The 19,864-nt window shown below is 41.0% G+C and overlaps 1 protein-coding gene across 1 annotated transcript in view; it reads left to right on the forward strand.

The window, feature by feature from the left end:
• dars1 (aspartyl-tRNA synthetase 1) overlaps positions 1-19,864 on the forward strand; it is a 32,284-nt gene that overhangs the window by 11,389 nt on the left and 1,031 nt on the right. The window contains exons 7-14 of the mRNA XM_024286294.2: positions 4,423-4,525; positions 5,679-5,759; positions 7,831-7,890; positions 11,835-11,946; positions 15,163-15,297; positions 17,127-17,274; positions 18,346-18,492; positions 19,751-19,793. Coding sequence (XP_024142062.1) covers positions 4,423-4,525; positions 5,679-5,759; positions 7,831-7,890; positions 11,835-11,946; positions 15,163-15,297; positions 17,127-17,274; positions 18,346-18,492; positions 19,751-19,793 — 829 coding nt within the window. The remainder of the gene's footprint in view (positions 1-4,422; positions 4,526-5,678; positions 5,760-7,830; positions 7,891-11,834; positions 11,947-15,162; positions 15,298-17,126; positions 17,275-18,345; positions 18,493-19,750; positions 19,794-19,864) is intronic.

The raw sequence follows: 19,864 nt of genomic DNA on the forward strand, positions 1-19,864 counted from the left end.
GGTTTCCAAAGCGGCATACACCCAGCGTTTAACGAATTAAACGTGGAAGACCTTAATTATTATGCAGCGTTTAAGCAGCTTCTCCAAAAATATTGCCTAATTAGTCAAAGGGTCACGCCCGCCGCCGCTGCAATCGACCGCACAAAAAAGGGCCGTTGATGCTGAAGTTGGGCAATGCTGCTTTTTCACAGACGTCTGCTCATCTTTTGAGTCGTTTTTGAAGGAAGATCAGCATCACGTGTGCTCAGAGACGGCATCTGCTGATGCTTCTAAATGATGTTTTACTCTTTTAAATGACAATAAACTGAATGTCCTGCAGCTGCATCTCCCTAAAACACATCATCTCAACTGCTTCTACACCTCATGCTCACTTAGTTATGAAAATGTTTTATCTGTGGAAATAATCTCCTGTGTCATCTTAAAATGTCAGACCTTCTGGCTTTCTGAAGGACTTCACAAGTTTATCTTTGGACATTGGCTCCAGTTTTTATTTTAGACCAAACAGCGGTTCATTCCTCAAGTTGGTTTTCTCTTTAAACATTCATAATTAAAAAACAAAAAAAAGAGGTTTTGCTTGACGGGAACGTCTCGCTCTTTGGAAGCAAAAGCAGAAAACCTTGAAGAAACACATTCAAGTGGAAAATGGAAAAACATCAGAGTAAATATTCAAATAAAGGAAATTTTCCGTGGAAGAGTTCACTGGAGGAGCAAACAAAGGAGACACAAACAGGGCGCTTTCTTACTGTCGGGACTGTTAAATTTCACTTCATGGGTGAAGTAAAGAGCAGCTCTGGAGGGGTGGCTCAGTCCTTAAGTCCACATTAAGGTTTGTTTTAGTCTCCTTTGTTTGGTAGATGAACAACCCAGAAGGCCACAGAGACACTCAGTGACCCTTTGAGGAAATAAGAAGTCCTTAAGTACTAGAGGTGTCGAGAAAAATCTGATTTTTCTTCTAAGTCTAAAAAAGTGAAATCGAATTGTTCTGGTAGTCTTGGAATTTATCATAATACGTATCGTGTTGTGAGACATGTATCACGATATGTATCGTATTGTGAGACACGTATCACGATATGTATCGTATTGTGAGACATGTATCACGATATGTATCGTATTGTGAGACACGTATCACGATATGTATCGTATTGTGAGACACGTATCACGATATGTATCGTATCGTCAGACTCCACCAATACACACCCCTGTTGAGTACAGCTGGACTTTAGCTCAGAACCTTTAGATCCTTCAGCTCAGATTTATATTGTTTTAACTGAAGGCAAAAGCAAAGAATCAAAAGTTCTGATAGAAGCAAAAATATCCAAAACATGCGTCTCAAGAATTTGGAGGTTAAAGATTGTTCACATTTTTTTTCTTAAAAACTCAAGGATGCTTCCAATCTTCCCAGAAATAGACAGTTTAACCTCAAGGTGAAGATGGAAAACGCCTAAACAAAAGAATTCTACGAGCTTTTCTCCTTATTTAAACAACAATCCAGCGTTTCTCTTTAGATTCAGTGAAAGCAGGATCCACATCAGTGCAAATGTGAAGTTTTATTCTGCACTCAGGAAAGTTATTGGTGTCAAAAATGGTCTGAACGTTACGGTTTGGTCCGAATCTAAAAGTTTTGATTAAAATGATGTAACAGGGTTTATAGGTATTCAGAGCTCAACGAATGACTGCAAACGCCAACGAACCGGAGCGGCATTGTCGGGAAGAATGACCTCAGATTCCTGCTCCGGTGATGTCAGACTGATAGGCACATAAAACAAGCGCTTCAGGTTTTATGATGCCCCCGCCGGTTCTTAGTTTGTCCAGTTTCCATCAAGAAAATCTCACGGGAGACGTTGGAACGATGCAACAGCCCATCCTTTATTTTGTTTATGTTTAGTAGTTCCTCATTCTGGTTCTGCAACATTGTGGTGTGACCGTTGTGTTGTAAAACTGTTGCCTCAAAACAATTGAAAGTATAAGACTGTCGTCTTGGAAACGGTGAAGCATCCATGCCGTTTATATTCATCAGCCAGAGCAGGTGGCGCGGCCAGTTCCCGCTGCTCGCGGCCTCATATCTTGTTTCACACACTTTGCTGCAATGATAGATTAGCCGAGTAAGACCCTGGATTAAAAAGATCCATGCATAATCTCAGATAGGACAGAGATGGCGTTGCAGGAAAGCCGTTCTTCTTAGGTTGTGTGTCCAAACGGTTTTGGGCTCTGCGGCGTTTATTCAGCTTAAGGAAAGAAAGGAAACACGTGGAGCATGCTCTGACGGTCGGGATTGGTCCCAGGGTTTCTGCAGGGTCGGAAAAAGTATCATAAACTTTGAATTTGAAAATGTGGGAGGGGGGGGAGGCTTAAAAATGTCTTAAATTTGGATATCTTGGTCTTAAAAATGGTGTCGCTTAAAAGTTTATTCGTAGAACTTTTCTCGTTTAAAATGTTATTTTTTTAACCACAATTATGCAAGTAATGTAAGAAAGAAACATTTTTTGGGGGGGGGGCTTAAGACACAGCGCAAAGTGTAAGATGATAGGAAGCTAGTTGTGACCAGAGCTGAAAGAAAGCTGCTACAGTCCGATACTACGTACGAGTATCTGGAGGATCTATGTCTGTGTCCTCCAACGTTAAACGCCAATTCTGTCGCTCCCCTAAACAAACCCAGTGAGCATCTGCGTCGTATGGGGTACGTTTGATTTGTTCTCCAGGGGCGCTCAATTCATTCATAGTCGAGTTGACAAATTTCTATGCAAGTTGGAAGTCTGTTGGTTAGTTTCCATCGGGACAAAAAAAGAAAAAAAAACAATAAATAATTTGAGATAAAACAATAATGCAAAGGCAGAAGTGAAACATGCAGCAAATAAATGGATTTTATTAATAAAAGTCCTTGAAAAACAAAGAATGCAGGGAAGATCGTTCAAGAGGAAGATTGCAAGTGAGGATGAAGAAGCTAAAATTAGAAGAGAAGAAAATGAGAAAGGAGGGGCATTTAATGCATTTATCAAGTTCTTTATGACAACAATACATTTAATATTTGCTTTTGATTTCAACAAATTGGAATAATCTAATATTTCCAGTTACCAGATGTCCCTGTGAATTTGTCCATGTTTATCGTCTCTTAATCCTACTTTGACCAATCTCAAACTCTGGATTAGCACAAACGTTAGCACTCTTTTATTATTACTATTTTTTTATTAATATTTATTGTTTCATTTAACCAAAAGACAACTTCAGAACAAACAAAACAAATTTGGTTTATTAGTTATCGATGGTTTAGTGTGTATAATGAAGTAATAAAAGTTTTCTGTAGTCTTGTAAATGTAATTTAATTACTGAAATTGGAGCTGTAATTGATTACGTTACTCCGTTACTGACGAGGATTTAGTTTATTCTTCGCCTTAGAACTGAGAATTAGGCTGAGAAATTGTTCCTAATTTTTAACAGGTTATAAAAAAATTAATCTTGAAGAAACGTGTAGGAACCCAGACTCAAGGTCATTTTTCTCCTTTGGCGTTAAAGGTTGTCTCTCCTTTGGGACAAATTGAGACGCCTTACAAACAGACCTTGAGAGGGGAAATTGAGTTAAATCGTCAGATGGTTTGTTTGCTATTGTGGCTCATTGTGTATCTAGAGATGAACACATGAGAGAGACCATGTCTCATCCTCGTTCCTCGACTCCACTTTCAGACTCTGCTGTGGAGCTTGAGTGGATGCAGCTCCAGAGGTTATTAACCAGGGGTTTATTTATTTTACTGATCTAGTATTGATGGGAAGGGCCGCCGCAGCAGCTGTCAGGGGGCCGGGGGCCACCGCCGCGCCGGTGTTCAGACCCTCATTACTGCTTTTTAATGAGGAGGAGTGACGGATTGCAGCAGGTTTCCCATCTGGCCGTGCCCCGTTTGGCAGTGGGTGGTGTTCCTCATATCGCAGATGATGGTCTGGGTTTCAGTGAGGGGGCTGAGCAGAGACAGCATTGTCTTGAAGCCCAAGGGACCACAGTTAAAACCCCTACTTTTCTGTCAGATGTCTGGGTTTGGATGTTTGTTGGGGAAATTCTTGCAACTTCTCTCGGCTTTAAAGTTGGTTTTGTTGTTGAGTGGGTACTTTCCTGTGAGGCAAACGTCTTCAGAAGCTCCACTGCTCCTGTTTGTTTGGCTTTTTCCTCAATGACGCAGGAAAATGACTCCCAAATGTTCACAAACGTGCTTTGATCCCTCTGAGAACCCTACAACCTGGTCAAAGTGGTCGAGTCTTTGGAGGTGCTTGGTTTCCAAATGGCGTTTCAGCCGTGAGAAACATCAAAAACCGCTGACCCAGTTCCCTCCTGCACGCTGCATCATCAGAACTCGTCTGCATGTGTAGGTCAGAGATTAGCTGCGGCGGGGTTCGAGTTTGTTTTTTTAAGTGCTGTTTGTTGCTCACGCCCGCCAGCATCACCAAGGAGAGCATCGTAGACGTGGAGGCGATGGTGAGGAAGGTGGAGCAGAAGATCGAGAGCTGTACCCAGCAGGACGTGGAGCTCCATGTGGAGAAGGTGAGCAAAACTTCACTTCTGCTCCGCTCCAAAGACCTTCTTTGTGTCTAAATGAGAGCAGGTCAGCAGGTGGACAGCTCCTCTCTCAGGAAACACAACCTGAGAAAACTTTATTTATTTTACAAAGTTTTTTATGATTTTATTTGTTCTGAAATTGATTAGATCCAGAAAAAAATATACAGAAAAAAATAATAACAAGAATTCTGTAGAAAAAACTTGAACAATGAAAGAAATGAACAATAGGAAACATTTCATACATAAACATTTAAATAAATGAATAAAAATGGACAATAAAGAAGCTTTGCAGGCTTTAAGTTCGGCCCATAAATGCCCCGCCCCCCTTTTGAGCCATAGCGCCCCCATGCTGATCAACTGACCTGAACAAAGTGAAAGATATCCTCTGACTTAAGTCCAAACAAAATATTTCCTAAAAAGCTCCTCTAGAGGACAGACAGCAGTCAGTGAGATCTTCTGTTTAAGGCAGAGGAGTCAAACTCAATCGCACAAGGAGCCAAAACCCAAAACACACCTCTGACCCCTGAAGATGCTGAAATTGATAGTTAAACGCTGAAGCTGATAGCCAGCTAAAATATTCGCTAAATGCCAAATTAAAAAAACTTAGGTTAGCCATAATGGCTAGCATGTAGGGAAAAATGAATATCATGTAAATAGTAGCCTAACTCCAAAACAGCCTAAAAAACTTAAAAAAAATCTAAACTAAACTACCTAAACCTTCAATAACTTTCAATATTTTACTCTCCATAAAAATATATTTCGTCAAAATTATACAAGTTAGAAATGAGTGCAGGATAACATTAACAACAATAAAATAAAATGATCTGGAGGGCCAGATAGAATTACCTGGAGGGCCGGATCCGGCCCCTGGGCCTTGACTTTGACACATGTGGTTTTAGGCGTGTGATTACAAACATTTCAGTCCAGTTTCAACTCAAACCGTCTGAGAAACGCCAACATTAACGTCGTCAGGACAGTAGCTGTCAGTTGTAACCAAAGTCTAACAGAAGCCGCTCAGATTGATTTCATTTTGACTGCCAGTCTAGGTGAAGGTACTTTCCGTTTTTCTCAATGTGTCATGGAAACGTCTGTGGTTTCTCACGCTCCTAAAAGCTTTTGTTTGTCTCTCTTCTGGTAGATTTTTGTCATCAGCCAGGCAGAGGCCCGCCTCCCCCTGCAGCTGGAGGATGCGGTCCGGCCTGACGGCGAGGGCGAAGAGGTGAGGATGGGTGAAGGTGACGGGCGGGTGACGCCCAAGTCTTCAACTGTTGGAGGTTCTTTTTATTTCATGAACAGAAGCCAGAATTCTTGGAGGCTTTTTCTTTCTTCTCGTTGGTTGTGACTGTCTCTGTGAGTCCAACATTTGCACCAATATTCAGTCTCAATGAAATAATCTGCGGTTAAGTCTGAGTGGATTGGACTTGTAATGGTTTTAGTAGGTGGAGCATCGATCATCTTAGAAGTAGCATCCACAGCTTTAGGACTCTGAGGAATCAAACCCTGATGCTGCTGATTGGGGAGCAGCAGCCGCTCTGGAGGGACAGCAGGCGCTGCAAACAGCTCCAACCGTCCTCTGGTGGCTCACCTGACTCGTCCCTCATGATCCGCCACACAAGTCTCCACGAGATTTGAGTCACCACCCACGAGACTCAAGTCGCGACTCACGAGATGTGAATTGTGATCAACAAGATTTGAATTGTGATCAACAAGATTTGAATTGTAACCCACGAGTCTCAAGTCGCGACCCACAAGATTTTAATCGTGACCACGAGATTTTAATCACGACCCATGAAATTTCAGTCGTGACCGTCGTGACCCATGAGATCTGAGTCATGATCCATGAGATTCGAATCGCAACCCACCAGATTTCATTTGTGATCAACAACATTTTAGTTGTGATCCATGAGGTTTGAGCTGGTACCCAAGAGATCTTAGTCGCGGGTCACAAGACTTGAGTCGCGACCCACGAGATTTTGATTGTGGCTGACAGTGAGTGGTGTGAGCCACCATAGGTGTACTGGGGGCATATTTAAAATTAGGAACAATTTCTCAGCCTAATTCTCACTTCTATGGACGAAGAATAAACTAACACCCCCTGCTGTCGCTGTAGTTGAAGTCCAGGACTCTGATGAGAGGAAATGATGTTTCTGCAGAAAGAATCAAATTAACAAACCGTAGTCGTTTGAAATGTAGCTGGAAGCCCATAGAAGTGTCGATTTGTACGTTTTTTTCAAGTAAAAACTGTTTTGTAGCTTAACCCATGCAGCTGTGATTCAAAGGATCAACCGAGGATTGAACAAAATGACACAAAAAAACCTGTATAAATGTGTTCTTCCACAGCAGTGAGGGAATGGTCCACTTTAACTCCTGCTTTTGTGTGTTTTTACTGTAAAATGACCTGTTTATAATTAGAATAGACACCTTTATTGAACAAATTTAGAAGAAAGAAGAAACTAAATTTTTAAAATTATAAATTCTTAACTGGGATAAAACGGTACAAACCATCTACAGTTGATGCTGCAGAAGTTTTTGTGTGTTGGAGCTCATGAATAATGGATGAGAAGAACAAACTGTCAGTTTCCAGCGCCGGTGCTTTTAATGGGGTTGTTTATCAATCATTTCTATCTATTAGCTGCCTGTGTCAAATTATATCAAAGCTCCAGAGAGAAATGTGGGGGGGTGGGGGGGGGCATCACTTCTAGCACCAACTTATCACATTACCTCCAATGAGCCAAATGCAGCTGCAGCCGCGTCTCAGGTGTTTTCTGCTCAGCACGCCAGTCACGCAGATGCAGTTGCACCTGCCGTCCCCAGAGACGCGCGCCTCAACAGCCCAGCCTATTTAATGCCTGCCTGTCTGACATCTCTGCCCCCCCTCCCTTCATGAAGCTGTTTGCAGCAGGATGTGGCGACTCAGAATATTAGCTGAAGCCCCAACGGATCCAGAGAGGAAGCCCCGACATCCATGACCCTGGAAGCGATGGTTCCTCCTGTGATGACACATTTACCATCATATTTGTTCCTCTTTTCTCCATCGCCTCCCTGTCGACTCCGTCTGAGTCTCTAATTGTTCCAGCGCAGCACCTGGGAAGCACGTTCAGTGGTGAAAATAACCACTTTGTGTTTCTGCTTGTTTACGGCCTTATTTTTTCCCCTCCAGCTGTAAAAAGCAGACCCCCCCCCCATCTTAACATTTGTCTCTTGTGAGGTTTGAAAACAATTCTTCTGCGCCTGTCATCACTGTTGCTCTTTCTTTGGTTGTGAAGGTTCTGTTTGTGGTTTGTCCTCAGGAAGGCAGAGCCACCGTCAACCAGGACACCAGGCTGGACAACCGGGTCATTGACCTCAGGGTAAGACGATGATGAAGTCAGAGTCCCGACAAATTATTCTCTACTTTTGACCCGTTTGGTAGTTTAACCTCCCAATCCTAAAGAAGGTGAAGCCAGTGAAGGCCGATAGCAGAATCGCTAGAAACTGCTCTGAGGATTGCTAAGAATGTCATCAGCTCTTCATCATGTAAACAGAAACAATTATCAGTCTGAGGACACAAAAGCTGCTAAAAGTTGTTGAATCGTTTCCATGGTTACCAGGTGTCAGTTATTGATCAGAGGATAAGAACGTGAGGAATCCGGGAAGCAAAAGTGTAAGAATCCACGTCAGCTTCTGAAGGTGTCACTTCTTTACATTTCTGATCAGCTGAACTCCTGAAGGGAAACGGACGATTTCTATATTCATGTTTAAGATGCACGAGCTTTAAATCTGTTATTTTTATTCATTACTATGATTTTTTCACAAATAGTCTAGTGACGTAAGAGATGTTTTTAAAAATGTGACTTCCTTTTTGATTTGCATACAGATTGATTGGTTTAAAGATAAAGAAGAAGAAAAACTAGAAACTGAAATCTGAATGAGATACAGCAGAGCTTATGGATAATGTTTAAAATGGTTTTAAAGGCGTTAAGATCTTATTTACATGGTTAGACATTTTCAAAACATTTTTTAATATTTTGACTGCACTTATAGTGAAATATTTACTCCACATTGTTTTTACCTCCTTATTTATTCAAAAACTGTATTGATTTGCTCTCAGATCATTAGCCTCATTTAGAGTACAGTTAGTGTTTTAAAGTTCTTGTTTGGTGAAGAGAAACTCTCAGTGGAAAGTTTTTATGATAATATTCCACTATGTCACTCAGTTAAGAAATTCCTCACGTCTCAGACTTTTCTGATCATAAATGTGATTTGAATGGGGCGGGTATAGAACGGTATATGAACCAAAACCAATCCTTTGGAAAATTCAGTTCCACTAAATACCCAAACTGTTTTTTTACCTGATTACTTTATAAAAACAGATGGATGGACGGATGGATGGATGGATGATTGGATGGACGGATGGATGGATGATTGGATGGATGGATGGATGGATGATTGGATGGACGGATGGATGGATGGATGATTGGATGGACGGATGATTGGAGTGGGTCTCTGAACTCATAAGTTAGTTGGAGGCTCTTTCATCAAGTCTGTGTGTCAAATTAGAGGAAAGGATGATTTTCAGATGATACTTGCAGAAAATAAACGACTCAACCGATTCCCTGAAACAGTTGTCCACCTTTCTCCCTTTCCCTCTAGAGGTTGCCACAGCGAGTCAGTGTTCACTTCTTTGCACAGGTGGTTTGACAGATAGTTTAACGCCTTATTGACACAACCCAAAAACTCTAGAAGTTTTCTCCTGCTCAGCTTATGTTGGCGGAAATGAAAGCGTTCCAAGAATAGATCGTTTAGAAATCTTGAAAATCACTAGAAACCAACTCAGACACATTTTCAAACCAGCATCATGAGAAAACACGTGTTCTCTAATGTCTTCAACATAAATATTTTACCTTTTTTCTAACAAATCAGGAGCTTTTTCCACTCGTCTGCTGATGAAAGGCTTTCGAGGTTCTTCTAAGAAGTCAACATGTGCTCCTGTGAGATCAAACGGAGCTCGTCTCCAAGCCTCTAAATATGGAACCAACCTGAGCGCCTTCAAAGTGAAAGTGTTGGCCTGTGATTTAGTGGGCTGCAGCTCTGAATGCCGGCTGTGTGGAAGACGTGCTAAACCCATGCGAGTGGCAGCAAAGCGCCTCTTTGTTTTGATGCATATGGATCTGCGGCTGGCAGGAAGGCAGCGACCCCGCAGCCGGAGAACCGCACAGCAACACCTGTTTCTGCAGCGCCGAGCGCTTCCAGCTCACAGAGCGGCTCTGTCATCAGGTCTGCTCTTACGCCGCGAAGCCGTTCCCACACAAACGCTCCAACGGGGACAGATAAAACCCCTCAAATAATAATTTAGTTCCTACGAAACCCCCTCTGATGTCATGCTTACACTTCAGGTGCTTCACAGAGGCGGTGGGAAAATTCACTTCTGTTTGTTCTGTTTGAGCAGCACAGCTGGACTTTGAGGAAGTTTGATCAGAAAAAAACACTTTTAGAGACATCTGCCTTCAAAACGCTTCAAACTAAAACACACAAAATCCTTGAACAGAGCTGCTTGGTTTCTATATCCAAAAAAAAAAAGAAATGGCTCAGTAAACCTGGAACACAACCGAATTCTTTTAACTCTGTGACATTGGAGGTTTTCCAGCATCCAGGATCTCAGCCTATCGCTGCTGTACTTTCAGATAAACTGCAGAATTTTCCGTTTCATCCTAAAGCTGCAAAGCAGCTCAGTCCAGACATCTCACTAACATCTTTCAGAAACGTTCAGATCCAGATGGAACCGAGCAGCTTCCAGCTCAGGGATGGGCTGACTTTTTGACTGAAGGGCCGAATATGTGGAGTGTTTTGATAATCCACCTCATAATAAAAAGGAAGGAGATGGAATCTAAAATATATGATTTTGATTGAAAACTAATGTTGGTGTTTTTATTTCAAAACTCTGACTTTTGTTCTCATTTTGATGTCCTGCCGCGTTCATGTGGAATGAAAAATGGGAAAAATGACTCAAACACACATACATGTCAGAAAAACAAAAAGTCTTCCATTAACACACAAATGCAGAATAACTTCCTGCACCTAGAATAGAGCTGCCACAAGATTATTTTAATAGTACCAACTTAATATTAGCGGTGCAGCATAAGTGGCGATCAATATCAGGGCTATCCAGCTCCAGTTCTGATCCAGATTACAGCTCAGAAGACGTTCATGGATCTATTGGTCTGCATCAGAATGAGGCGGAGCCAGGAGCTTGTGGCTCCGCCCAGCATGTTTTCAAAGTCACAAATACGATCTTTTTTAAAATATATTTATATTTATATTTATTTCATGTGCTCCTGATTCACAAAAATTGAATAAGAAATACTCCGAAATGTAATTTTAATTTTCTATAATTGTCGTCTATCATGAGGAAAATGCCACAAGTACATGTTTAAAAAAAAAAAAAAGCTCCATTTTCATCTTTAAAGCTTGAAGTCTTTTTCTTCTCCTCATTTCCTGTAATGGTTTCAACCTTCTCTGGTTTTGTCAGGTATACCAAACCAGAGAAGACCGCTCTCGTTTTGGGCTCAGAAACCCTTTTGTGGTGCGTCCTCACCGCAGTGGGGTTTCAAACCAACGCCCTCTGGTTCAGACACTTCGCCTCAGTTCACATGCGTGTTAGAGGCTAGCGCGGCATCAGAGGAGCAGCCAGTTTTAGGGCGCCAACTGTTCCCCGCCGCGCTGAACAGGAAGCGCTCACTCAGACTAGCTTACCCACGTTTTCGGGGGGCAGCGCCTCAGACCAGTGACTCATAGCTGCTGCGGTTCAGGTTGGAGAAAGTGTTTATCAGTCTGATGTCTCCACTGCTTTCTCTTTAGAGTCTCAGGTTTGAGCTGGACAGTCCGTAAAAGTCATAAATCACATTTTCCTGGGCTGTAAACGGCCTTTCAGACGACGCGGTGAAGCGTGGAGAGCTTGTGCTCAAGTGAGATGAGTCACTGGATTTCAGGGACTCTTCTCTGACTTTTGGATGAGCTCTGCTGCTTAACTGTAACGCTGGTGGACTTTTGGAGGGGCTGCACCTTGACTGTAATCTTCAGATTTACTCTGAGGAGTCAGGTAGCGCCCCTCCTTCGGGATTCACTGTGATAATGACGGGTTTGAAGTTCTGTTGCCGGGCTCAAAGGCACGTCTGCCTCTTCATTAATAAAAGTTTCAGCTTTTCGTGCTGACAGGTGGTGCATCAAGGTGGAGATAATCACTTGTTTTTGCACATCTGCTGTGATTGTGCAATAAATTCAGCAAATCTCTGTTTGTGTGTCTGTTTTCCCACAGACGACGACCAGCCAGGCCGTCTTCCGCCTGCAGTCGGGAGTGTGCCAGCTCTTCAGGGACACCCTCACCAAGAAGGGCTTCGTGGAGATCCAGACCCCTAAAATCATCTCAGGTGAAGCATGCCGTTCCGCCCACCAAATCACAGATCACACTTCTTTTTTTTGTTTTTCCATTCTCCCACCCACCTTTTTTATGTGACTCACTTTGACGGTTGTTGAGCTCACTTCCTCCTCCGGCGCGGACAAATTCAAATTCAAACTTGAGGTTCGGTTGAAGCTCAAACTCTGTCAGTGAAGGAGGATAAACGGCTTCTTACAAGTGAAGCTCTTGAAGGTTCTTCTTGAATGTTTTCCATGAGTGGAAAAGGGAGAAAAGTCTCAGAAAAAGAGAAAAGTCTCAGAAAAAGAGAAAAGTCTCAGAAAAAAGAGAGAAAAGTCTCAGAAAAGAGAGAAAAGCCTCAGAAAAAAGAGAGAAAAGTCTCAGAAAAGAGAGAAAAGTCTCAGAAAAAGAGAGAAAAGCCTCAGAAAAAAGAGAGAAAAGTCTCAGAAAAGAGAGAAAAGCCTCTTAAGAGAGAGAAAAGTCTCAGAAAAGAGAGAAAAGCCTCTTAAGAGAGAGAAAAGCCTCTTAAGAGAGAGAAAAGTCTCAGAAAAAGAGAAAAGTCTCAAAATAACAGAAAAGTCTCAGAATAACAGAAAAGTCTCAGAAAAAGAGAGAAAAGCCTCTTAAGAGAGAGAAAAGCCCCAGCTGTTGAACCATCAGAAGATTTATACTTTGAGTCCTTAGATTTCTTAACCCTCTGGAACCGTGCAGCTGTGAGGTCAACATGATAAAACTGAGTCTAAAATACTTAACTGTTCTGTAATTAACATTGTAATGAATTAAAGAGAGAATATGGCTTTATTTGTCTCTTTGCCAATGTCGCGACCAGTTCAGAGTTTTTTTAAAACATTTTTTTTCAAAAACATGCTGATTAGTTTGTTGACTAAATTTGTTCTTGTTGGTTTTATAAAAATTATACCTAAAACTTTCATTTTATGCTGTGAAAACAGTTCATTCAATATTTTTGGGGTTTCTACAGTAAAATGAATAATTTTTTCTAGATAAAATTTTCTGTTTTTGCATGATTTTATGTCTAGTGTGTGAATTCAACATGGAGAAATGACTAAATAAAGATACTGTCACATAGGAGAAGTTGTGCTGATTAAAATTATACCAAATAACCTAAATACAGAGGTAAAGTCAAAATGCTTTTAATCTGTAGGATCAGGCTGTAATTATTCATAGTTATATTATTTATTCATGATCACTTTATTAAAACAGCTTTCAGTTGGTTTGTAATGTAAAAAATGATCATTTCTGTCTTTGTTTGACCCTGTACCTTTGAGAAAATTATCTTTGCTCCCAAGCAGAGGGATGTGGATGTACATTTCTAAAGTGAATCAATATGTGGGAGAAATCTTTAATCCAACTGTAAAATTGTTAATCATAGGATCTATGACTCAATCTCTTTTATTTTACAAGTTTTATCACTTTCTCATACATTTTCTGTCTTAAAATAATAAAACTCACATGTATAAAAGTGTTCATGTTACAAACAAAACCAAACAGCAGAAATGTTTTAATACGACCTTTAAAGGAACCTCCGGGTTTTTGAGTTTTCATTTCAAAGTTTGAATCCAGGGAAACAATCTTTCCTGATTCCAAGAATCAAATCATTTAGGATAAAACTGTTAAATATTTGCTGATTTAAACTGATTTTGTTTATATTTTTTTAAGTTTGACTTGTAAAGGTCAGACAGTTTGTCTAATCTGAACACAGAAATCTCTGCATGATCGTTCAGGACTTCAGACAACATGAGAGTTTAGATGACAGTTCAAGTTTATCTCCCAGAAGGTTTTATCCACAGAGGGAGACTGAAAACCTGAAAACGTCTCCAGAAAAGCCTTTCCTCACAGAAGTGGCGCCCTGCCGGCGTGGGCAGGAGGAAGCAGTTTCTGGGCTGCAGTGGGACTCCACGTCCCGCCTGACTCTGAGTTTGGAGATGTTCCGAGGCGCTCTCACTTCCCCTTTTCCTCGGCTCTCAACTGTCGTGACGTCTTTATTCAAAACTGCCGCTCTTTTTCTGTGTGTTTTTGCGTGGGGGCGGCGTGCGTCTCGAACAACACGCTGTTCTTTTCGCTCAAACCGCATCTTCCTGCATGCCAACACCCAAAGCGCAGACGGGGTGTGAGCCCCCGCCCTGCTTCAGCATCAGGCCATGTCCTGCTTTGTAGAAACAGGAGCGGCTGAGGCTCGCTTTCCCTCCAAATCTGACTCACCTGATCGCACAGGTAGGGGTGTAGCGGGTCACAAGGGTCACTGTTCAGATCCTGCCACGGTTTTAGGGTCACGGTTCGGATCATGTTTTAGATCAGTAAAAAGATCAAAGTTGATAAAAGCATAAATACACAAACGCATATATATCACATACAAATATATGCTCATTGTGGCCTATTTATAAAAACAAAACATCTTTGAAACAAACAAAATGCTAAAACTGGTCATTTCTGATCACATTTATATGTCCTGAAACCAAATCTACAGAAACTGAAGAAAAACCTGCTTGAAAATAAATCTATCTGGAGTCGCCCCAAATTTTCTTAATGTTCAAATTAAATCCTGAATAAAACGGTAACATTTTGGAATTCATTGTTTTATTGAAACTAACTGTGGGATTATTAAAATATTTCAAATAATAGTCATTATCCTTAGAACATGTGCAGGTGAGGGACTGTCCCGCCCTCTTTCCCTGGCAGTTTATGACCCCTTTTGCTTGCCGTACCACCGTCCCATGACCACATGTCCCCATTTAGGCGGAGCATCTTTCTCCTGGGCGGGACCGCTGCTGGTCCTCACTGGGAGATCTGAACCCAGACACGGAGACGTGAACCGATGCTTCTATCCAGCTCCTCCACACAAATAAACCTGATGTCTCATCAGGTTTATGTGCCAACCCGACAACCCAAAACCTGTTCTTTGGGTTTTCTGTGACCTCTGTCTGTGCAACAGCAGGCTGACGGGGGTCCGTCCTGCACCTCCTGCACCTCCTCCACGTCCTGCACCTCCTCCACCCCCTGCACCTCCTCCACCTCCTCCACCTCTTCCACCTCCTCCACCCCCTCCACCTCCTCCACTTCCTGCACCCCCTCCACCTCCTCCACTTCCTGCACCTCCTGCACCTCCTCCACCTCCTGCACCTCCTGCACCTTCTCCACCCCCTGCACCTCCTCCACCTCCTCCGGGGTTCCCTGAAGCGTCCCTGATGGTTTTTTGTCTGCTGTCTTCCAGCTGCCAGCGAGGGGGGGGCAAACGTCTTCACCGTGTCTTACTTCAAGACCAGCGCCTACCTGGCCCAGTCCCCCCAGCTCTACAAGCAGATGTGCATCTGCGCCGACTTCGACAAGGTCTTCTGTGTGGGCCCAGGTAAGCCCCTCCCCCTCTCCCTGAAAAGTACTTAAAGACCAAACGGTGGAATGAGCAGCAAGAGGACGGTGAAAAATGCAGACCCCCCCTCCCATTAGGAGGCGGTTAAAGTTTAATAGAGCTGCTGTACGGCGCTCCATCGTGTCACGGTTAGAACAGGACTTGTAAAAGACTTTACTGCTGGATTAACGGGAAGATCCGGCGCTTCAGAAACGCCAACACGGCCAGCACCGGATTATCGGAGCTTCCAGTGTTTGATGGGGGATTATTAATCTGCAAACAGCCTGATGGGTTAAATACACTCATGGAGACATGACTTCAGAAGGTCATCTTAGGTTTTATGTTGCCGTAGCGACTGATTCTGGATCATGATGGGAGCTGGTTACCAACTGGATTAGGATTGAAGTGATCATCCAGAGATCCAGAGCAAAGGAATCTCATTCTTTTCTGCAGAGGTGAATCTGCAGTTAAACCAAACATGAATCAAATCCTGAAACCTTTTTATGAAATTAAAAAATAAAAAAAAATACTGAAGCTTTTTTTTATAAAATAAAAAAATAAAAAAAAATACTGATGCTTTTTTTATCAAATAAAAAAATAAAAAATAATACAAAATAAAAATATAATAAAACGAAAAAAATCCTAAAGCCTTTTTCAAAATAAATGAATAAATAAAAATGTTAAAAATAAGAAAAATGAAAAAGAGAAATCCTTAAGCATTTTTTATTAAAAAAAAAAATAAATAAATAAAATAATAAAAAAAAGCTGAAGCCTTTTTTTTAAATACAAAAAATATTTGATCTTTTTTTAATTAAAAAAAAAAAATCCTGAACCTTTGAGCTCCAGAGAATTTCCGCTTTTGATAAACGGATGAAAAAACAAAGGCTGTGAAAGTTGAAACGTTAACTAACGTGATTAATAAATCATGATTAATGGGTTAATATTTATTATATTATTATTAATATGTATTATTTTGAATTTTTTTGGACAAAAGAGACCTTTTATTTTAATAAAATAGGTGGAGAACGAAAGTTACAATAGTCCCGCCCACCGACGAACGGTTCAGAATGGACAGACACGCCCCCACCTGTGTAGATTCCAGTCGACCTGAAATCCAGCTGGATTAAACTTCTCCCAAGAAAAATGTTTCATTATTTTTTACAAACACAATAAATAAAATTTATGAGGAAAAAAAAAAACTAAATTCCAGGTAAACTTCTTCCTGGTAACTGAAGCCACATCAGAACGGTCTCATCGTGGAGCTGTGTGCATGGAAATGTGGCTTAGAGAAATCTGTGGTTTCACCTGGATTTTTTTAGTATTTTCATTCATAAACATGTTGATTAGTTTGTTGACAACTTTTATTGTTGTTGTTTTTATAAAATGACACCTAAAACTTTAATTCTATGTTGTTTTGGGGGTTTCCACAGCAAAATGAATCCCATTTTTCCAGATGGAATCTTCTGTTTTTGCAGGATTTTATGTCTATTGTTTGAATAAAACATAGAAAAATGACTAAATAACGGTAGAGTCACATAGGAGAGGCTGTGCTGATTAAAATGATACCAAGTAAGCAGCTGGAAGTCTTCCAAATTGAAAATACAGAAGTAAATTTAAAAGTTGACAAAAACCTTTTGTGTTTTAGGCCCAAAAGGGTTAAAAATACATGTACAGTTTTGTGTGTCATTTGATCATTGATCATTTTCAAATAATCGGGATTCATTTCTTCCAGATTTGCGATTAATTAATTTATTTTAATCGATTCCCGGCCCTAGAAGAAATATCTCTGCAGAAAACTCCGTTCACGTCACAGACGATCTTCTCGCCAGTTTTCAGAGCCGAGGACTCCAACACCCACCGCCACCTGACGGAGTTCGTGGGCCTGGACATCGAGATGGCCTTCAACTACCACTACCACGAGGTGATCGAGTCCATCACCGACACCATGGTGCAGATCTTCAAGGGCTTGAGAGACAAGTAAGACGATGACCGGGGGGGCAAACTACGGCCTGGGGGCCACTGGCGGCCCTAGAACGATTTCATCTGGCCCGCCAACCTAGAACCAACGGTTTTGATTGAGGTTTTATTGTGTGTAGTTCAGGTGTCTCCCCATAGATGGCGCACTACTAATAAATTCATGTGTGATTTCCAAGCTGGACGGTCATTTTTTTGATTATTCCAACAGCACATGAACACAACCCAGTCAACCCATTAGTTAACATGTCACTAAAATGAGAACAAAACCAGTTTTGGAACAAAAAATCCAAGATTTAGTGTTTTAAAGTCATTTTCAATCACGTTTAAGGCATGTTTTGTGTTATTTCTTTCTCTTAAGAGGTGAATTACCAAAACACGCCGCAAATCTGCTTCTGGTCCGACCTTTCTGTCAAATATTAAAATCCTTTTTGGACCACGAGTGAGAAAGTTTCTCCATTCCTGGTTTAGACCTTCCTTCAAAATAAAATAAACTTTCTGACATTTCCAGGGAAAACACCTGAAAAACTTCTTCAGAGTTCAAAGATTTCACTTTAGGGATTATTTCTCCCTTTTGTCTTGTTTTATTTACATTTTTTTGTTGTATTTTTTACATTAAGAAGTGAGCAGAGAAAACTGTGTTTGAGTGAAGCTCAGAAAATCCCACAAATATTCATCAAACGCTCTGAGGTTTTAGTTAGGTAAGTGATGGAGAGGAATATTTGATGCTGCCAGGAAAGAGCGATGATCCAGACATAAATGTGAAGCTGAAAGAAGGTCTAAAATACCAGCCGTTCTCCATCATTCAAGCGTCTTTGTGACGTGGCTTTACTGCCTCCTGGTGGTGTGAATCGGCGCTGCAGGTGACCTCTCAGATCTCTGGAGCTGTTTCTGCTCGATGATGTTCCTGTTGTTGACTCTTGTGACTCTTCTTCCTCTTTTTTTTTTGACTGTTCTGTTCTCATGATTTTCCAGACTTCTCCTTTTGACGCATGAATCTATTTTTAGTGCGTCCTTTTGTGCTTTTGTTTTTTTTATTTTGGTCGTATGGAGGTAACGTGATTCCTCTGTCAGCTTCCAGACGGAGATTCAAACCGTCAACAAGCAGTTCCCGAGCGAGCCCTTCAAGTTCCTGGAGCCCACCCTGCGGCTGGAGTACACGGAGGGCGTGGCCATGCTGCGGGAGGCCGGCGTGGAGATGGGCGACGAGGATGACCTCAGGTCAGGCTGGTCAGGTGCTTCCACAGAAGCAGAAGTGTTCTCAGGCGAAAGTTCAGAGCAAATGTTTGAGCAAACAGAGTTTATAGCAGACAACTTCACATCGTTTTTATTGGGGCTATAAATACCTCAATTAAACACTTTGTAGTTTAGAGTTTGAGCTCATAAAATCATCAACATGTTTGAAGTAAACGGTTTGGAAAGTTTGAAAGCAGAAATATAATAAATCAAGAAGTTGGATCCTGCAAAAAACTCAGTAAAAGCTGTTTCAATTAGCTATTTTTCTCTAAATGATTCTCATAAATGTTGGATTTTAATTTGTAGAATTCACATTAATGTGATGAAAAGTTGAAAGTTGGACTTTAAAGTGTTTGAACCTGAACGGAGCGACTCCTGCAGCTGTGGAGGCTTTTATCAGTCGATGCAGTTGAAGTTTTTGAATCATAGAAAAGATTTTTTACAGCAACGTCACACAAAATGGGGTTTAAAACAGCAAAGCTGAACGCTGTCTAACACAATTTTACGTCAATAATAAAAGGTTACAGGTACTTCACTGAATGCTGCTTGTTTGATTGTGAAGGTTATTGTGTGATTGTTTAGTCAGCAATCACACTATAGTGATTCTGGTCTTTTCTGTATGTTTTTCAGCTCATAAAAACTCAATCACACTTGCAGCGATTTTAGTGATCTTGGTATCAAAACGTTCAGATCGTTCAGGACATTACTGCTTTTATTTTTGGTATTTATAAACTTTATAGTTTTTGAAATATTGAGTAAAATGTAGCCTATTGGGAATGAATGAGAAAGTCTTCAAATCTCATCATTTTAAGCAGATTAACAAAAGTCTTTATTCATGGAAATGTTTTCATCTTTTATAGTCATTTTCAAAAAAGTTTAGCTAATATTTTAGCAACATGCTAACGTTTTTGGCTAATTTAGTTTACATATTTTAGGTTATTTAGGAGTTTAGCAAATATTTAATCAACAAGCTAAATAATTTTAGAAAATTGTCATGTATTAGTGACTTAAGCAATTTCACTACAAAACGTTGAGAAATTCAGGTAATCTTCAGCACTCTTTCATACTTTAACAAAATTTCCAGTCTTTTAACAAATTTAACATTTTCCAAACAGCTTTTGCATTTCCACTAAATCCCTGCAGCATTTAAAGTCATTTGCGTCACCATTTTCAGTAAAAAGCTTCATCATCTTCAGAAAAGCATCACAGGAAGTCAACTTTCATAGTTTTCCTTCTCTTCCAGCACGCCCAACGAGAAGCTGCTGGGTCGCCTCGTCAAAGAGAAGGTTCGTTCCCATCAGACCGATCTGCTCTTAATCTCCACACGTCCCTCCTCATGCCAACGCTGGCTTCTTTA

Source organism: Oryzias melastigma, linkage group LG21, assembly GCF_002922805.2.
Source record: "Oryzias melastigma strain HK-1 linkage group LG21, ASM292280v2, whole genome shotgun sequence".
Lineage (NCBI taxonomy): Eukaryota > Metazoa > Chordata > Actinopteri > Beloniformes > Adrianichthyidae > Oryzias > Oryzias melastigma.